A 19,349-nucleotide genomic window follows, 5' to 3' on the forward strand; every position below is an offset into this window, starting at 1 on the left:
TTTTTTTAAAATTTAAACACTTGCATGACTTAAAACAATTAGTGATTGAAAAATATTACCAATAATAATAAATTTTTTCATCCATGTATGTAAGCGCTTAAACAATCATTTTTAAGAAGATATTTTTTAAATCATTTAATTTTCACGAAATAAAATGAAAATGCATGAATTTTTTTTTTCGGTTTTTACACAATATGCAATTGTCACGACTATGTTAATATTGGCACGAGGATGTCCTGGGTAAAAGGAAAGAAGTAACTACTAACTACCACGGTTTTCTTCAACATTTGGCTCATCTCCCTCGTGACTCAACGACCAGACATCATGAGTGGAGATCTTGCCAACAGTTGGAAAGTTAGTTGGCGCTTCCATGGCAGTTCCACACCTATCAATCCACACACACTGTTTCTCTCTCCTTCTCATTTATATACATTAAGCAGACAAAATCCGACAATTCAAGAACGTTAGATTGTTGAAAGAATGCTGGTGCTTGTCAACGATCTCACTAGTTTACTGAACTAGAGCCTGCCCCCCTTTCGTCTTCCTCCGCCCCTCGGCATCAATGGCTTCCTACCCACTGATCACCGTCCTCGGTGCCGTTGCCGTGCTGACTCTGGCCTGGGCGCCGGCGACGCAGTCCCTCCCTTTCGTGGTCTTCCACGGTGAGCTCGCGCCGTCCCATTTGATGCGTTCCGAACGTGTTCGTTAATGCCCGTTTAACCATTGTTTTTCCTGGTTGTGAAACCGTTGTATTCTGTTATTAGGCAAGTGGGGGTCGTTGCAATGCCTATCTTGTGTTTGCTTATTTATTTGCTTCAGTGGTACTTGTGGTCAAGCATAAGTCGTTGGGTTGTATCGCGTACCGTAGGATTTGGACTCTGTTTTCTGTTTGGTTTTTCGAGCTTATTTGACTTCTTGGGCAGCGTTGTTGGTGATCCATCGAGAATTTGAGCTCGGTGGAGCGCAGCATGTTGTTCCTATTCTTTTTTTGAAATGTGTTTTGACCACTCGGTAATAAAATCCGCGACTAGGAAGGGGGAAAAATAAAATCCCATGATGAATTGTGCTTCCATGCACTGGCAACGAATCACTTTGTGGCTTAATTTAATTATGCTTTCGTTAGTTTTCATCTCCTAATCTATCTAGTTTTTGAACAGTAGTTCCTTTTCTATCCTTACTGTTTGCACTGGCGTATTAAGTGCCTCTTTCATTAGAAGAACAGGTACGTGGACTTGAAGCTGTGATTGTCTTGTTCTTCTAAAAAATTTTGGGCAGTGTGAGGTTGTCCTCAATCCATTTGCATCCGACTTGCGTCTTTCCAAGAAACTTTTCGATTATGATCTGTCAAGTCGCATGCTATGAAAACATGTTTGGCCCTTTTCTTTACAACTTAAACTTTTGGGACAAACAATTTGTCTAACATGATATTAGAATTAAGCCCAAGGCTTCAAGTTCTGACAATCACTCGCAATTTTCTCCAGCTTGTGAACCTGTTATTCTATCCATTTTCATGTTTCATGGTTATTTAATTAATTTGCTTCCGTCCACAACCATTCTTGTGCGTGTTAAGACCATCATACGCTCAAGGGGGAGTTTTTAGTCATATGCTACAAATACATTGTTGGCCTGTTTCCTTACCACTTAAGCTTTTACAATAAACGGTTTGTCTAACGTGATTAAAGACAACTACTTAAATTACAAGCTAAAGATGCACACCAGGGATTGAGTAACGCCAAAAATCATTTTTGACCTTGACTAATTCTTGGATGATCAATTCTTTAGAAATGCGTGCCATACGTTTTTGCTCTGCTAAGACGTGTCTTAGGCTCCAGTGTCATAGGAGTGTGATCTGAGAATTTGTAGAAAATGAGCACTGGTGGCACACACTGCATTGTTGGACATGCTGGTCTTGGTAGTTACCCCAGTTGACATTTCTACTAAACAAATGACGTTCATGAGTTGTTTGCATCAGGTATTAGCGACAAGTGCAGCAACACAGGAGTCGCACGCTTCACGGAGCTCTTAAGCAACTGGTCTGGTTCTGAAGGCCACTGCATGTATGGTTGCTTTCTTTGAATCAACATTTTCAGAATACAGTTGCACAGAGATATTTTTCATTTTACTCAATGAAACTCTGTTTTTTTCCTGAATCAATGTTTAATGAGATGCTTTGCCAAGGATAATGCCTACTTTTTTTTGTAGAATTCGAAATTAGTGTCCTATCTGAACCCCTGTGACAATATTTGCATATGTAGAACTGTATTCTTTGTTAATGGCAAAAGTGCATTGGCAGTGGGTTATTTGGTTTAACCTTTTTTATTTTTATGTATGTTGGTCTAGACTTTGCTCCCACATTGGTGCTATGGTTAATCTCTTCTTAGTTCATGAGAAGATGGACTTATTTTTGTTGATTTACTCTTTCCACTGTATCTTCCTTTGTAGTGAAATAGGAGACGGTACATGGGACTCGTGGACTATGCCACTTATGGAGCAGGTAAGTTTTCATTTGACTATTGCTTGTTTCTCTATAATGATTTGCATCTGACGAATCCGTGACAATCTGTTATGTACCTTGCCTTTCAGACTGCCATTGCTTGTGAGAAGGTGTTGACAGTTTCTGGTGAGATATATCATCTTCTGGTACCTGAAATTCACTTTTACTGGAAAAATTTCATTATCACAGGTGAAGAACATGAGCGAACTTAGCGATGGCTTCAATTTAGTTGGGCTTTCTCAGGTAATGACATTGAATGTTGATCTTAATCAAATTATAAGTCACTAACTATGCATATCCTCACGTAGATGGAGCCATTCTGCGGATTCTGTGTTATAGTCATAGACAAGTGGGGAATTTGTTAGATCTACTAAAACCGTAATTTGATTGGACTTGAAATTGAGAAGTTTGTGATTCTGTATTCGATGCAAGAGAAAATCTGCAGCTGTCAGTTGAGTAAGTGAGCTCATTGTGTTGGCAGCATCAAAGAACTAGAGCCTGGTCAGTTTTCTAGGAAACATAACTAGGTCAGCATCTTTGAAATATAGGCATGCTGGAAAAAGAAGTAAAATGATGGTTTCTTACTAAAATCTCTATCACCACTTGGGCTATGGATTAGATCCATCAGAATTTACAATTGGGATGGGAAAAGGTCTTCGATTTGAAGCAAAGCCTCTTCATATTGGTCTTTGAGCAGTATGTTTTGGCTATATAACTTGTCAATCAGTCAGTACTGAATCTCTTCTGATTTATGAGTTTTGATTGGCTTAACATTTAAGTGAATCAGTTTGTTTAGCGAGTAACTAACGTTTTTAAGTACTTGGTCTAAGAAATGAAAAATTATCTGACCAAAACTGTTAGCACAGGACTTAATTCTTCATCATCTGTAGTTTCAATGAGTTTACAACATGTTAGGAAAGAGAGGATGTTGATAATCACTGCACATCGTATTGACATAGATTTTAGTTAAAGCAAAATTTATCCTTGTGGAAAACTTCATGTATCTCTAAAGTCTATGCAAATGCTTAAAAATTATTTACATTGACGTTATAGTAGCCATTATTTAGTGATAATCATGTGGTTTAGATGCTGCAATCTTCAACTCCCTATATTTATTCCATGCCCTTCTATGTTGTACTCTCAGTAATTTTTAGGCAACGTTACCAACATACTGTATCAATGTAGTATATTGACAGCACACTTAATAAGTGATGGATGGATAATAGACAATGTTGCAATCTGTGATTCTTCCTAATGTCTTTGTCCTTTTGCCGTATACCTAATTTTTTATATTCATGGTTAGAGTTATCTGTCTACCATCATTGCAACTTGCCTGCCTGTCTCACAGGGCACCATGATTGGTCGAGGCGTTGTTGAATTTTGTGATGGAGCACCTCAGGTGAGATAAGTTCTATGCAGAGTGACTCGCACTATTTTGTGTCATGCATTCTTTCTTTTCGATGTTGAGTTGAAAACATGTAGTGAATCATTTTATATTGTTCATGGATTTTTTCCCTTCTTTTCCTTTCACAAGTCTTATAATATTCTTCATTATACTACTGCCAAACTTTTGAGATAATGCACAGAAGTGCTCTCTTTCTTGTCTATTGTTTTCTTAAAGATGTTGAAGTATAAAACTTTGAGTTTGCAGGGAGTCACATTTTTAAATAATCTTTTGAGATTGCATGATGCAGAATGACACTTTGTCATGCCGCCACTAAGGTGTAAATTTCTGCAAACAATCTCTTGAGTGGAGTCATGGGCCTTTTAACATCAACCTCTTTCTAGAACATTCTGCTCTGCTAGTAAGACTATGGGCTAGATTAAGAACCTTTATGTTGGCCTAACTCATCTGAAGCTCCTTCGTCCCTTTTCGTACTTTAAGCATGATATAAAGGACACTGAAGCTTCTCTTGCTACTAAATCCCGTATGTCTTTCCTATTCCCTCTCAGAACAGTATATAGAGTGAAGAGGAACAAATATCTCGATGATTGTTTAGTTAGGAATAATTGAATGGAATGATTTCCATGCTGTAAAAAATTAACTTCCTAATATATTTCAGAAGAAAAAATGGTCCACCTGGGAACGTCGGTTTTTAAGGATGATGCAAAAACTGCAGACCACAAACCTTTTGTTGTTTACTTTACGTTTGTGCATTTCAAAGGGTTCTGTTGCACATTGCTACGTTAATTCCATGTCCCACCAGCTAGTGAGATATTTGGAGAACTTTGGATGGAACTTGGTCCCTATGTCATTTTTTATTTTTCACTGGGCAGATATCTCAATGATTCGTAGCAAATACTTTCCTAAACTGCAGACATGAAACAACATGACGTAAATCAACTGCAGACTTTGCTGAGTGGTTTCTTGCTACACTACCTTAATATAATGGATGATTTGCTAACCTACCTTCTTGATGGTGCAGTCCCTTTTGTTGTTATTGGCTAGGAAAAAAAGTCTCCTTCTGCTTAACCAGCAAAAAGGACATTTTATTATATACACACTTTCACCTGGATTGAAATTTGATGGAAGGAAGTGCAGATGTTAAAAGAGAAAAAGGCTTGTTATAGTACGGTACCATATCATGTCACATTTAGAATTTCTAATGGAAAGTAAAAAGTCAGTCGACCCGAGGAAAAGAAAACTCAGTGTCTTCTTTTTTGCATAATGACCCTCCAGTCCACGTAAATGCGGGAAAATAGGAAAAGAAAGAAGGGACTAAAGAAAAGAACAAAGTTATGCTTGCTTTCCACTTGTGTGTTTTTTTGGATAAGTGGAGAATGGAGGATGATTGTTTCCATGGTTCAGTTTCTTTCCTTTGACACTTGATACCCATCTGAAAATTTTTAACTTGCTTTGTTATACAAATAACAAGTTCTCTTAATTCTTTGATCCTCATCACTCTGTTCATTACACGCAAAATCACTTCTCCAGCCTTTCCTTGACTGTTCTGACAGTGCAAGTTTGTTTCTGTTCGTGGAGCAGGTGAAAAACTTTATATCACTGGCAGGTATCCATGCTGGAATTGCGTCGATACCATTTTGTGGAGTAAGTAGTCTATTCCTTTTCCGTTTGATCCATTCTTTTTACCAATTATTAGCAGTGAAAAGGAAGCATGTTCTGTTCGTGTTCCTGTAAGTGAGAGAGTAAGGAATCTTTTTGCAGAATGCGAAAGACTTCTTCGTAAGTTGATATATTTGATAAAGAGATAATCTGTCTGGCTATATGGGAGTAGTTCTCTCCGGTAGAATTGTACAGGACAAAGGCAAGAAAAAATCGTTTTGTCAAGTCTTTCATATATTTATTTGCAAATATCACTAATCTCCCAGTTTAGGATGGAGGATGTTTGTGTTAGGGAAAGGTCTGAAATGCGTTTCTGGTGTGGTTTTAGATTGATTTGGCATACATGCTCGAATGGTCTCTTGGTTGAGGTCAGAAGGTGGTTGAAGTTTGCTTTTATCACTGTGGTTGATTTTTTTTGTTTTTTTTGCCCTCTTTTACAGTCAGGTGTCTTCTGTGTTCTCGTGGACTATTTGATCGAGCTTCTAGGGGTCTACTCTGCATATGTCCAGGTTTGGTTGGTCTTCCTAGTCATTTTCTGATTCACGTTACCCTTTTACTATAATGATACCCAAGGATAATGTTGCTCAGAGTGTTCTCCAGGCTACTTTTTCTGTCATCAATTACTAGCTTCTTTACGTGGCCACTGTAGAAATATTGCGCCAAATTAATTGGCTCTCTTCTTTCATACTTCACTGTTTGACGGCTTCTTCTTGTTTTGTTCGGAAACCTTCATGCAATCACAGGAGCACTTGGCACCCTCTAATTATGTGAAGATTCCAACTGTGAGTATGATTCTGTGTTAAGAGAGAAAATGTTCTAGATAGGATGATTTTGTTTTTTGTTTTTTTAATATCCTGTTGATGGTCCTAATTTTGTACGTCTCTCTATATTATCCAGTGATTTTTTTATTTTTTATTTTTATTTTTATAACCATCCGAAAATAGGTATGGCCCACGATACACTTCGTATAACATAGGAGTTGCGCATATGTTCCATGATTCCCTGTTTTTAGCTTCATGTGTTTTATTTGTTAGTGATTTTTTCGATGCAATATTTCATTTCACTTGCTATTGTGTCACAAAGTCTTAAATGTTCTTTATGGTGTGAATTGCCTTTTGTTTCTGCAGGACCTTGCTAACTATTTAAAAGGTTGTAAATTTCTCCCAAAATTAAACAATGAACTCGTGCATCACAGAAACTCAACCTACAAGGAAAGTTTTGCTAGCTTGCAGAACTTAGTCCTTATTATGGTTAGTTTTGTATGTGTTGTTGATTTTGGACTCTTATCTTTTGCAGCTCGTGATGCTAACTCTTTTCGTTTCCTTCTAGTTTGAGCAAGACACTGTGTTGATACCAAAGGAAACATCCTGGTTTGGATACTATCCAGATGGAACTTTTGATACTCTTTTGCCTGCACAGGAGGTAATTGCTGTGTTGCTTGCACACACATGATTAACATACAGCAGTTTGTCATTGAATTATGGTTTGTTGGTTTCTTCCCTCTTTGAGAAACCTTCCAAATCTTGATGACAAATGAGTCAAAGTTTTTAAAGCACCTTAGCAGTAGTACCTTGAGATGCAGTTATCAGTGTCTTTAGCCACAAGAAGCTAGGTAAATTTTGGGTGATTGTGATGATCACTGTTAAGCAATGGCAAAGTTTGCTAGATCAGGGTAAAATCTCTGGTAACGTTAAATTAACTGTTATTTTGGTTTGCACCTTGTAAGGTCAACCAAGAAATACGACAGAGAACAAGTAGAAACATTTTCTAAGCTTTAAATATGATGATAAACCATATTGGCTGAGGATTATGAAAGCATTATCCTTACCGAGCTCTTCTACTACAATCTTATGGTGTAGGAGGCATATATTCATGACATGGAATGCAATTACATTTGATAGTGAATTATGATTTTCATGTGATCATGGAGAATTTGACTTTGAGAAATGGATAACCTTAGGAGAAATGCATTTACATGAGAAAAATGGACTGAACAGAATGGGTGAAAGAACATAATGCGATTTGGTGTTGTCGCTGTGGTGTAATCTTGTCGTAACATGCTTTTAACCTTACTCGATGCTACATTGTGGATCCCTTTACCATTAATCCAACTGGAAAAAAAGAGGAATGTGTCTAACTGACGCATTTCCTGCAGACTGAGCTTTACATCGAGGACTGGATTGGATTGAAGACATTGGATGAAGCTGGGAAAGTCAAATTCATCAACGTCTCTGGGAACCATCTCCAGATCTCTCTCGCTGACATGCAAAAGTATATTGTACCTTACTTGGTGGATGATGAAGCTTCAGCGAGGAACGTGGCAATAGGAACGGCTTCTAGTAGTTGGACCCCATGGGTTCAGGGTTTGTATCGAAGAATGGTTGGGCTGTTTGAGGATCGGTCACTACTTCTCTCTGTGCATTAGCGAGTGATGCATGCATTCCACCTACGATCATGAAAGACAAAGCGAAATGATTGTTTCTGGCATGAGTGCTCGATTGAATTTTTATTAGTTGATATGGTAATATATTCTTGGCCTTGTCTATCTAATTATTTGATGATGATACTTGCTGGATTGATTTGAAAGTTCTGAGATTACCCAGACATGGCCATTTCTTGTAAAACTTTTGAAATAATCGGAAGGGAAGGATCTTCCATTGGCCATGACTCTTGCTCTCAATAGATGCTGAAAATATTATGGTACTTATGCAGTACTGCGAAACTATGCCATTAGAGAGGGATGCATAGAAGTCGAAGCCAAGTCACAATTCAACAGCAACTTCAAATTATGATAGTAAAAATCACATTCTTCGGCAAACCTTCTGCGGTGTACTAACCTCTATCCATGCCTTCTTGTAAAACTCTAAATGAAATCTGGTGTTCGTAATTGCAGTTCAATATTGCTAACTTACTTAACTTTTAGCCATATCCACTTGTACAACTCACAAGGTGTTGGAAAGTTGCTAATTCTTTTGACATTGGTATATTCATTACCATATCAGTAACTTGCTAACCTCTTACATGATTACTTGTAAAATTTAGAAATAGTTAACTTACAAATCAATTTGACGTCGATAAATTCATTACAAAGTCGGTTATTTTATTGATCTCTACCCTGTCCACCTGTAAAATTTAAAAGAAATTGGTAACTTACAAATCAATTTGACACTGTGGATTTACATCAAAAACTTTTCAGGCATCTGCCATGGTTGAAGAATGTTGGAGTAATCCATGACAACTAAAGTAATGGCAACCAACAAGTAGAAACAAACAAAACTCACTAATGCTACGGAGAGCTTTTTTTTTTAAAAAAAATAAACCCAAAATCCAACACTTTCGTTGCAATCTACGATTATCACCAAACATTACCAACTTGACGTTCAACCGCAATTGCTCAACAGCTGCTGACCCTCTTGGCTTTCATCTGGTTAACTGTGATGCAATTTTGCCGGCGGAAAGTCTAAACCTCTTGGCCTTTGCTGCGCTCCAGTCATCTTGAGCAGGGCAATTTTGCTGGCGGTCAATCCATTTTGAATTAGACAGCTGACGTACAAGTGCTCGAACTTGACAGTTGACAAAGCAAAAGGAAATTTCCCGTGCACAAGGTCACGGGACTATGAAACCGGCCCAACTTATTGGCAGCTTTCCTAGAGGATCCCATAATCAAACATTAAGTTTCTGACATATCTTCCGAAAGAGAAAGATAGCGGCTTGAGTTGATGATTGGGGTGAAGGATACAACCAATCCAGTACACAATCACGAGACATCCGGACAAGACAAGAGGAAAGATTCCAACCCCGATGGTTCTGGTCAATACTACATACGTACCACAAACAAAGGCTAGCACCATCCCGCATATCGCAATGAAAATGCAATATGCTGCGGTCTCGGCGAATCTACATTGGGCCACAGGTCCACCGCCCACAGCAGTATGAAATAGTAGGAATAATACCAGGATGGAGAAACAGAACGCAGTAGTGTTAGATATCACAAAGGCTTGGAAAGCTGCCCTGCCAGCAAGAGTCGCCAATCCTTGGTTGGGTCCGTCGTTGTTATAACCTCCGGGCATCGTGAAGGTTGCAGTGAAGGTGACTGTGGCTATGAGCACTGCCGCTAGCAGTTGAATCTCGATAACTCTCCTTTTTTGATGAATCGTCATTTTCTCCGTTGGCGGTATCACTTTCTGCGGTTACAGACACAGCACGTTGACCCTCAACAAATTGCTTATCTAACCTCTTCTTAACATGTTCAATCTGCCAGCCTTGTTGAAATGGGGATCCATGAGACTTTCCCAACACATGAAAAACTTTTGCAGCTCTGTAGCCGACCTAAAAAATGTACAGAAAGTATTAATTAATGAGTTGTCTTTTCCGGCAAAATACTTCAAGACCCTCACATTACACACCAAAAACCCATTTATAACAGATAGAGCTCCCGGGGAGTGCTAAACATAATGAAGAATCCATTCAATTCATCTCTTTTAGATACAACCAGTGAATGGAGCTTTCTGGATTAAATTATTACAGTTTCGGGTACTGCCATAACTAAATGAAATTATCTAGGAATTGGTTGAAATCCTTTTCCCATACAGGGCAGAGTGCAGAAAAGAAGCAGAAGGGTTTTTAGCTAAAAATTGTACAAACTATTCTGATTCTATTGTATGAATGTCGCACAATAGTTGTTTCAAAGTCAGAAGGTGCCTGTCAACTTTTGGATTGGGATTTTCTCTTAAAGCTACGCTCTATACGGTTGACAGCTCAGCATAAGAGCCATTACACAGTTCAGATTTATCTTGTATTTTTCGTTCTTTTTCCTTTCCTCTTCTTTTCTTTTTTCTTTTTACCTTGTCCTGTTACTTTAGAGGAACCCAACCCCAAATGTTTTGCATTGCTTTCAAGATACTGGTTGAAGACCCGTCTGTTGCATGTATTTGAAATTTATGCTAATCCAATTTTTTTTTGATGATATAGTACGATCATACGACACAATTTTTACAAACGTCATACATTATATTTTAGACGATTAAATATATATCTATCAATCAAATAAAAAATTTAACTAATATTGACATTACTTTATTAAGTGGTTTGTCTTAAACTATACCTTGTTATTCGAATATTTTTGTGACTAACAATATATTCAAACTTAATATTGATTTAAACTATTTTTATTTTATGCAGTTAACTATAGCTACTAATACGTTTCTTTTTCGTGTATCAGATTTTTAAGTGGGCTTTTATATGCAGGAATTCATTAGAAGGTTCAAGACTACAAGTATTAATTGAATCTATAAAAGACTTCTATTTTTAACATTTTTGCAATAATAACTACTCGCAAGATAATCAATTGGTAAACTGAAATTTGTATATGACAATGCAAATTCATAACTATGTTAAAGATTAAAAATAAAAATTTGATTGCAACTTTTTAGCTACAATTGTGTTACTTTTGCAATACTCATAAATAGGTCTTCATAATTTTTTTTTTAAATAGCATATATTTTTTTTTTCTTTTCTGTCTTGAAGGTGGGTGATGGGCACCTTGGGAAGACAATTCTTCTTATTTTACGTTTTACATTATCAATAAGAGCACTCTTCAACGAAAAAAAAATAAACGATTAATATATTTACGAAATGAATGGACCAATTTTTTTTTGTCATCTACAAAAATATTTAGATATAAATTGTTATCGATAATGAAATATTTTTCATTTACTATTATTTCAAGTGATCATTTTTAGGAGAATGTTTTCTAAATTATTCATTTTTAAAAACTCCATTTGTTTAATTGAAATGAACAATTTGAAAAATATTTTGCTACAAATGATCGCTTATATTGCTTAAAATGTTTAGCTAATGAAAAATGTTTTTATTGTTAAGTGCAGTGGGAGGGAATGAAGCTTTGTTTAATACGTAGTTCAACCATAAAGTTCAATTTTATTCAACTCTCTTACTATTATCTATATATATATGAAGTATGAAATCACTCACTCCGAGTCCCTTTTTCAAATGTATGTCACCCTTAATAAAGCAATCTATGTTACTGTTTGCTGAGAAAACTGCAATGTAGTCAATATGCTCAAACAATTGAATAAGCAAAACAAGTTGATGCAAAAAGATTTTGATTGGGTTGTTTGTTTGCACCTGAAATTAGTATCACCTGGGCCATAGTTTCTAAATGATACCAAAGAAATGACTTTTCAAGTGATCAAATCAAGCTCTATGGTGTTCAAGCAAGCATACCTCCTTATGAGATTCCAAAAATGTCACGGGCGGTCAAATGATCCTTATTTGTGGCCAAACAGTCCACCCTCTTGTCTCGTGCCAGTGTGTATATGATGTTGTACTGTTTATGAAGTGCAGCCAAATGTAGAGCCGTGTTTCCATCGGTGTCTTGTTCGTTGATAAGATCCTCCAGGTTTGGCATTCCTAGTGTGTACTTGACTACATTTACTTGTCCACCGATAACAGCTGCATGAAGAGCCGTTTGCCCTTTGGTGTTCATAATGTCACAAGCATCGGGACAAGATCTAAGAAGCTCGTCAATGACATTGACGTGACCACGAAAGGCTGCAATGTGAAGAGCCGATTGCCCCTCTTTGTCTATGTCGTATGCCGCAAAAGTATTGTATTGCAGGAGTGCTTTAACAACATTGACTAAACCGGACGAAGCGTAATAATGAAGAGGAGTCCACCCAATATCATCTGCTTCTCTGATCACTTCTGGCCTCTTCCTCATGATTTTCCACCAATCTTTGCCAATACAATAGGAAATGTCATGATTTAGACTCTCTTTTAGCATATAGATATTAAAGCTGCATTTCATCCCATCTAGTTTTCCCCTTTTTCCATGTACTCGGAAGGAATATGTCATGATTATTTTGAAGTTTCTCTAGTGATCTTGGGTAACACATGTAGAATCTAACTACCTTCAATCTAGCGCAATGCAGAAATTCGTGAAGTTTTTCATTTTGATGAGTGAAATTGTTAGAAATTCATAAAGTTGATTTAGAAGAAGCTTCTTTTATATTTAGAAAGGCATTTGCTCTGTCAAGGTTAGAATAAAAGATGAGGGCTTTTTACTCCGATGCCAATCATTTTAGGAAGTATTGTGCCCAACTCAATTTTATACATATATTGAATGAGGATCATATTGAATAAATAAAAGTAATATTAAATAAATATTGTGTTTATTGTTATATTTTCTTTTAAAAACTACTAGGATAGATGGCGGCCATCCCTGCTAACACCAGCACTCTTACCTAAGAGAGAGAGAGAGAGAGAGAGAGAGAGAGAGAGAGAGATTTTGTTAAAATTTGTTTCACTGGCTTAGAATCTAGGGATACTTACTAGATTTTGGACGAAAATATGTGGCGTGCAGAGCTGTCATTCCCTTAGGGCCCTTATGAGAGAATGACAACGGAGAAACACCTAAAATCAGGTCAGTGATAAGAGGAAGTCCTCGATGTGCTGCAAGATACAGGGGGGACTCATTAGCAGCATTAGTAATATTACACAGTTGAGGATCTTCTTCAATCAGCAACTTCACCACCCCATGATGGCCTCCTCTTAATGCATAGTGTAGCACGGTATCCTTATGCGAATTGGGCTTTCGAAGTAGTCCTTTGCATGCGTCAACTTGTCCGTTTTCAATAACCCAATGCAGTGATTTTGCTAGACTAATGAAGACTTGAACTGCTTCCCAGCTTCCTGCTTTAGCAGCAAGGTGTAGGGGAGTGTCTCCTCTGCAATTACCCTGCCAAAGAAGGGACGGCCCTGATGAACATTGAAGAATTTGTCTAATGAAATTCACCTGCTTGTATTGAGCTGCAACATGAAGAATGTTATTCTCCTTTGGTGTTGTTTGGTGGAAAATGTCCTCTCCATTTCCTGAAATTATTGCCTCCAGAGAATCAAAGTCTCCCGACTTTGCAGCCTCGTACACTTTGGGATTCATTCTCACTGTCTCTCTATCTATTCCGGGATGTAGAGTACTTGTGAGTGAACTCGAATATATAAGCATTAAGTTCAAGTGAGAGGCATTTCTTTCATAGAATATTTTTCAAAAAGCCAAATTGATCTATTTCTTTGAAGTTTCGTTCTCCCACAAGCGAATCGAAAGGAAAAAGATCAAGCAAAAAACAAAACAAAAGAATTCAACGGCCAGGTCACCCAGAAGCTTCTTCTTCTTCTTCTCCTCTTTTTGACTTTTGAACCATCCTGTCTTCCACTTTTCAAAATCAAAATCAAAATCATTGCATATCCACGATACTTCTTGGAACATCATAACTTTAGACTTTCATGCCTTCCCCCGGTGAGTACGTGGCAATGAGAACCATCGTCGATAGTTCTTCAGCCAAGTGAACCTTCAAGGAAGATGTCATCGGATGGTGTCATTCGGATTAGGGAAATTCTAACGAATCAATTCTCAACGGCCATCACAACCACCGTCGCCATTGCTATGCATCACCGCAACCGACATCTCTCCCTTGGCCTGACACCGTCGTTCACTGGCTTGAACATGGCGACAAATAGTCTCAACTCATCCACCTGCCACCACTTAGCCCCTCCGCCACCGCCACTGCCACCTCGATCTCCACCACAACCCTATTTTTAACGCTAAATATTTAAGTAAACAAATTATGCAATCTCGACCAGTTGTGTGCAAAGGCCACATACATCTATGTGTACCATAAAAATCTCTTAATTGGTTATTGATTAACATTTCTATCAAAATAAGTAACGAGTTTATTCATAGATTTAATTCACTTAACTAAGTGACACTTTTTTATTGGTTGTAATATATGAAATGCTTCGAAAAGGTATTTTCCAGCACACTAAAATAAGGTTAATCGGACAAGACCAAAGAAAGCCCTTTTTCCTGCTAGAAAAGCCTTTTTAATAGAAACCTGTTATCACATCGGCATATATGAGTTGTTGTATTGGTAGAGAAGTCTTTTACAATCTCAAACTAGTATGACAGGCTCTGAAGCCGTGCTTTTGTAAGTGCAGTGACCAAAGCTAGAATTTTAAAATGTTGGTGTATTAGGCTCGTGCGACATGTTGTAACGGTAGATAGATCTCGCCCAGCTCGAACTAGTGCGATGCATTTTAACGTCGTATGGGAGAAGATGAATCCAGGTTATAGAGGACAATATCATGTTGGCGGCAAGGTCAGGTAATGCTATTTTTTCTTTTGATCAGAAAATAAAGCATACATATTGATATACGGTCTTGCAAACACCGCCAATAAACCCATTTACCCCTTTGTCCTCTATTATCTTCACTTTACTTATCAAAAGATTTTCTTGCAAACACTACGTATTGAGTTTAATCAATTTGTAACTTCTTTTTTCTTTTTATAGTCTAGGGGCATGGAAATAGAAACCTGGCTATTTGGAGATTCATGGAATGCTTTACAAGAGTTTATAAATCTGTTCCATGAATCGGTTAAATCCAGATTTTTGACCAGTGTAGATAACCTGACTTGGAACAATTTTTACACTGTTAGAATATATGGGGAAAATTGTTCAAAAAGTTTTAAACCTATTGCAATTTTGCCAATTCAGTCCTAAACCTTTTAATTTTGCCAATTAAGTCCTAAACTTTTTCTTCTTAAATAAGTCCATCCGGCCAATTTTGGCCGGAAAATTCACGTGGGGAGGCCAACGTAGGACTGCCGGCGCTGAGGGATTTTACCAATGATTTCAAAAAGTTATTTTTCGCCAAAGATTTCACATATAAACTTGAGAAGTTAATTTTTGGACCTTGGGGGAGGAGACCCTCCACTTCGCGCTAGATCCGTCCTTGTTCGTAAGTCATTATCTTGCGATGTCAAATACCGTCCCCTGGCTATGAAATACTAAGATAAGTATGAGTTTGCGAATAACTCAATAAATTAAGTGAAATATTTTAATACATTTTAAACACGATATTCACGTCTATTTAAGTTGATCACTACGTGTTAGTATTATTGCAAAATTTCAATTCCTACTTCAAATAATTTTTTTATTTTTTCTTATTTTCTTATTTTCCTTTCTTTCTCCCCTTCTTTTTTTTTTTTCTTCTTTAAGAAAACAATATATCACAGTAATTGATTTGGGTGAACGAAGCAGAATCATATCAACAAAGAATCACCATAATCTCTCTATAAATTAACCTCCAAAAGGAAAAAAAATAAAAGAAAAGTAAAACCAGCAACTTCCTAGAAATTTCTTAGTCACCGGAAGTCAGTATTATTGTGTATATTATAATGGTTAAGTGATAAGCAACAGGTATATAATATTAGGCCTTAATTAAACGGTGATATAAGTATGCTGTGACCTTTAGGAAAAGTAATTGTCTTTAATTTGATTGGTTTAAACTTTAGAATTTATTGCCTCGTCTTTACAGTTGGTTTACTCGTTCGGTTAGGCACGACGCTGGATCGAACCAATTATTTGATAATAAAACTTGCACCTTTCGGAAGTAGATTTTTATTTTATTTTATTTATTTTCGTATAACTTAGAAAATGATAAAAGAAATCAGAAAATTACCAATTCACTAGGAAAACTACTTCCCCGTGGCATTTTCAGTGGCGAAATTGTAGGGAAAAAAATTAAGTGCAAGAGTGGCTTAGAGGAGGAATAGGCATAGAAGTTTCCGATCAATCCACCTGCCCCACACCATCGTCATAAAAATCTTTTGGATTACTAAACCATTCAGCAAAAGAGACTGTGCGTGTTGCGGAGGAATTTCTTTGAGCTTTCGAAGAGGAATGTCTTAAATGGTTAAGTGGGAATGGGGACACCGCGGAGGAGTTTCTTCGAGCTTTCCTAGAGGATTAAACAGCACGGTTAGTACAGGGAAGAAATTTCTTTGAATTTTCGAAGAGGCTTAGAAAGGAGAGCTGCGATGAACCAGTTACTATCTCTCCCGACCTCCACTTTGAGCGGACGCCTTTCTGGATTCGACTGCATTGTCCATGCAGCATGGGGTTTCAATGGAAATTCTCAATATTATGGAGCCACTTTCCTTGTTCATTTCGATGGGGATGTTTGCTTAGTGGACTAAGAGCATACTGACCTTATTACACAGGATTTTCTCCAAGTAAAAGTAAGGATCAAAGTGGAACAACCTTTAATTCCTGTTTTTGTATAAATTTCGCTGATTGCTTTCAGGGATTGAGGTTTGCGACGATGAAATCCTTAAACTTTGTTCTAATCATAGCCTCACTGGAAATAGCGCTGAGCGGTGTGTTCGCAGTATGAACAAGCAGGAGAATCATATAACGGTGTGCGTAAGATGTTTGCGACCATCGTTTTTCATGTCGTTCCTTTTTGGAGCAGCAAAAACATTGACGCCCATCTGTGGTTCCAAGAAATGTACAATTGTTCGTTATAGTTTTGTGGATGACAATGTGATGGATTTGGAAGATCAAAATGATAGAGAATCTCTGTCCATGTATGGTAATATTTTCAAACACATTCAAGACTATCGGGAACAGCTCCATCTCGATCCCACACTAGATTATTTACCTGGGCAATATCACTACTCTCCATTCACCTCTCCATCTACAAGCTTCTTTGCCAAAACTTTCAATAAATAAATTCAGATACATTATCAAGGAAGGAAAGCTGATGTTAGTAATCATGAGCCATATCTTCCGCATCAGCAAGAAACCATCATACGTGGTCGTCCTTACAAATTCAACCTGCAAATTTTACACATCCAACAGCCTCTGCTATTTCCCAAATTTCTTAGTCACCGGAAGCCAATGTTATTGTATATATCATATTGTTTAAGTGATAAGTAACCGGTATATAGTATTAGGCCTTAATTAAACGGTGATATAAATATGTTGTGACATTTAGGATAAGTAATTGCCTTTAATTTGAGTGGTTTAAACTTCAGAATTATTTCCCTATAATTACAGGAAGTGTACTCGTTCGATCAGGGGTGCCGTTGGATTGAATAAACTATTTGATAATAAAACTTGCACCTTTCTGAGTAATATTTTTTGTCAATTAATTTTTCAATTTCATTTAACTTGCAAAATGAAAAAGAAGAAGAAGAAGAAGAAAATTACCAATTCACTAGGAAAACGACTTCCCCCGTGGCATTTTCAGTCGCAGATAGGAAAAATAATTTAAGTGTAAGAGTGGTCTACACGAGGATTAGTCAATGGAAGTTTCCGACGAAACAACCTGTCCCGCGCCATCGTCATAAAAATCTGTCGAAGCTAATTCACTTATTACTAAGTGTTTTTCTGCCATTCAGCAAAAGACAGGCAAGGAGACTGGAGGTTGTGCGTGTTGCGGAGGAATTTCTGTGGGCTTTCGAAAAAGGAATGGCTTAAATGGTTGAGTGGGAATTGGGGCACGGTGGGGGAGTTTCTTCGAGCTTTCCTAGAGGATTGAACAGCACGGTTAGAAATTTTTTTGAGTTTTTCAAGAAGACTAGAAAGGAGATTATTACAGACTATCATACGGACGGTCCCCACCTTGGACGGTTGGTGGTGCTTTCCTGATTCTTCGCTGCGATGGACAAGGTGCAATCTCTCTCGACCTCCGGTTTGAGTGGGCACCTTTCTGGATTCAACTGCATTCTCCATTCAGCATGGGGTTTCAGCGTAACTTCTCAGTATTTATGGAGCCACTCTCCTTGTTCATTTCGATGGGTATGTTTGCACAGTGGATTAAGAGCACACGGAATTTTCTCCGAGTAAAAGTTAGGATCCATGAAAATTATTTAAAAAAAAAGTCCAAAATTTATCGTACATATATTAATTTAGTTATAAACCTTTCAATTTGTCCAATTAATTTTAAAATATTTTGATAATTTGTCAATATAGTCATTTCGGCCAATTTTAGTTGTGGCTGATTCGGACAATTTTTATAAATTTTTATAATTTTTTTTAAATAATTTTTTTCTGAATTTTCTTATTTTTTCCAACTCTAAGCCAGCAATCCTTGCCAATCGTTGGGGGAAAGGTGTGGAGCCCTCTTGGCTATCGGTAAGGTTAGCAGTCATTGCCTGTAGCCCTCGCTTGTGCCAAGTAGGACAGTGGTATCCATGTTAGCGATTTCTAGTTAAATTGGTTAGAATGATTAAATTGACAAATCATCAAAATGTTTATAACTAAATTGGTTAAACTGAAAGATCTATCACTGAATTGGTGGTCGTACAATAGGTTAATCACTTTTTTTTTTAATTATCCCCTTTTATACTCATCGGTGATTCCAAGAAATCTTTTTGTTTTGTTATTATTTTGTGGATGAAAATGTGATCGATATGGACGACCAAAATCATATAGAATCTGTGCCCGTGTATGCGAATATATCCAAACATATTCAAGACAATCATGAATAGCTCCATCTGGATCCACATCAGATACCTAGAGAAGTTCTTCCGCAAGGGGCATGATTATTGTTTTGTAGTGAGAGCAGTGTTTTGCCTGACCACTCCTGTCCATTTATCTCTCGATCTGCATACTTCTTTGGCAAGCTTTTCAACAAAGAAATCAAGGCACATGATCAAGGAAGGGATTCTCATCCCAAAGCTACTGTAGTAATCACGAGGCATACCTTGTGCATCAGCAAGAAAGCATCATGCATTGGTCATCCTTACAAATTCAATGTGTCAAAGTTAAAGGAGTTGCAAAGTCCATATTTGCAAAGCAGAGAGAGACACCACTAAAATTTCTAGCGGTGGGCCCCTAGGATGACACGTGTCATCCATTCAATAGATTATTGCAAGTCGTGATATGAGCTGTTTACCAAATATTTTCTTCTAGTCTAAATGATTGAGTG

The 19,349-nt window shown here is 37.4% G+C and overlaps 2 protein-coding genes across 2 annotated transcripts; one reads left to right on the plus strand and one right to left on the minus strand.

Annotated features, from left to right (window-relative positions):
* Nucleotides 1-455: 455 nt before the first annotated feature.
* LOC104441375 (palmitoyl-protein thioesterase 1) lies at nt 456-8,144 on the plus strand. The gene is made up of 12 exons (XM_010054511.3): nt 456-662; nt 1,973-2,057; nt 2,443-2,494; nt 2,584-2,604; nt 2,684-2,737; nt 3,843-3,893; nt 5,481-5,543; nt 5,999-6,067; nt 6,302-6,340; nt 6,686-6,808; nt 6,888-6,980; nt 7,714-8,144. Exons 1-12 carry the CDS (start codon nt 563-565, stop codon nt 7,981-7,983), a joined length of 1,020 nt encoding a protein of 339 aa, XP_010052813.2. The 5' UTR covers nt 456-562; the 3' UTR covers nt 7,984-8,144.
* A 3,411-nt stretch (nt 8,145-11,555) lies between these two features.
* Nucleotides 11,556-13,714, minus strand: LOC104442873 (protein ACCELERATED CELL DEATH 6). The gene is made up of 2 exons (XM_039311308.1): nt 12,909-13,714; nt 11,556-12,311 (listed from the first exon to the last, which is right to left on the minus strand). The coding sequence occupies exons 1-2, from the start codon at nt 13,579-13,581 to the stop codon at nt 11,806-11,808; spliced, it is 1,179 nt and encodes a 392-aa protein (XP_039167242.1). The 5' UTR covers nt 13,582-13,714; the 3' UTR covers nt 11,556-11,805.
* Nucleotides 13,715-19,349: the final 5,635 nt, after the last annotated feature.

Source organism: Eucalyptus grandis, chromosome 4, assembly GCF_016545825.1.
Source record: "Eucalyptus grandis isolate ANBG69807.140 chromosome 4, ASM1654582v1, whole genome shotgun sequence".
NCBI lineage: Eukaryota > Viridiplantae > Streptophyta > Magnoliopsida > Myrtales > Myrtaceae > Eucalyptus > Eucalyptus grandis.

Coding starts and splice junctions, on each gene's coding strand:
- LOC104442873 (XM_039311308.1), bottom strand. CDS start 13,581: ATGCTTATATATTCGAGTTCACTCACAAGTACTCTACATCCCGGAATA. Junction 12,312..12,908: donor ATATTTTCGTCCAAAATCTA/GTAAGTATCCCT, acceptor GTATTGGCAAAG/ATTGGTGGAAAATCATGAGG.
- LOC104441375 (XM_010054511.3), top strand. CDS start 563: ATGGCTTCCTACCCACTGATCACCGTCCTCGGTGCCGTTGCCGTGCTG. Junction 2,738..3,842: donor ATTTAGTTGGGCTTTCTCAG/GTAATGACATTG, acceptor CCTGTCTCACAG/GGCACCATGATTGGTCGAGG. Junction 6,809..6,887: donor AGAACTTAGTCCTTATTATG/GTTAGTTTTGTA, acceptor GTTTCCTTCTAG/TTTGAGCAAGACACTGTGTT.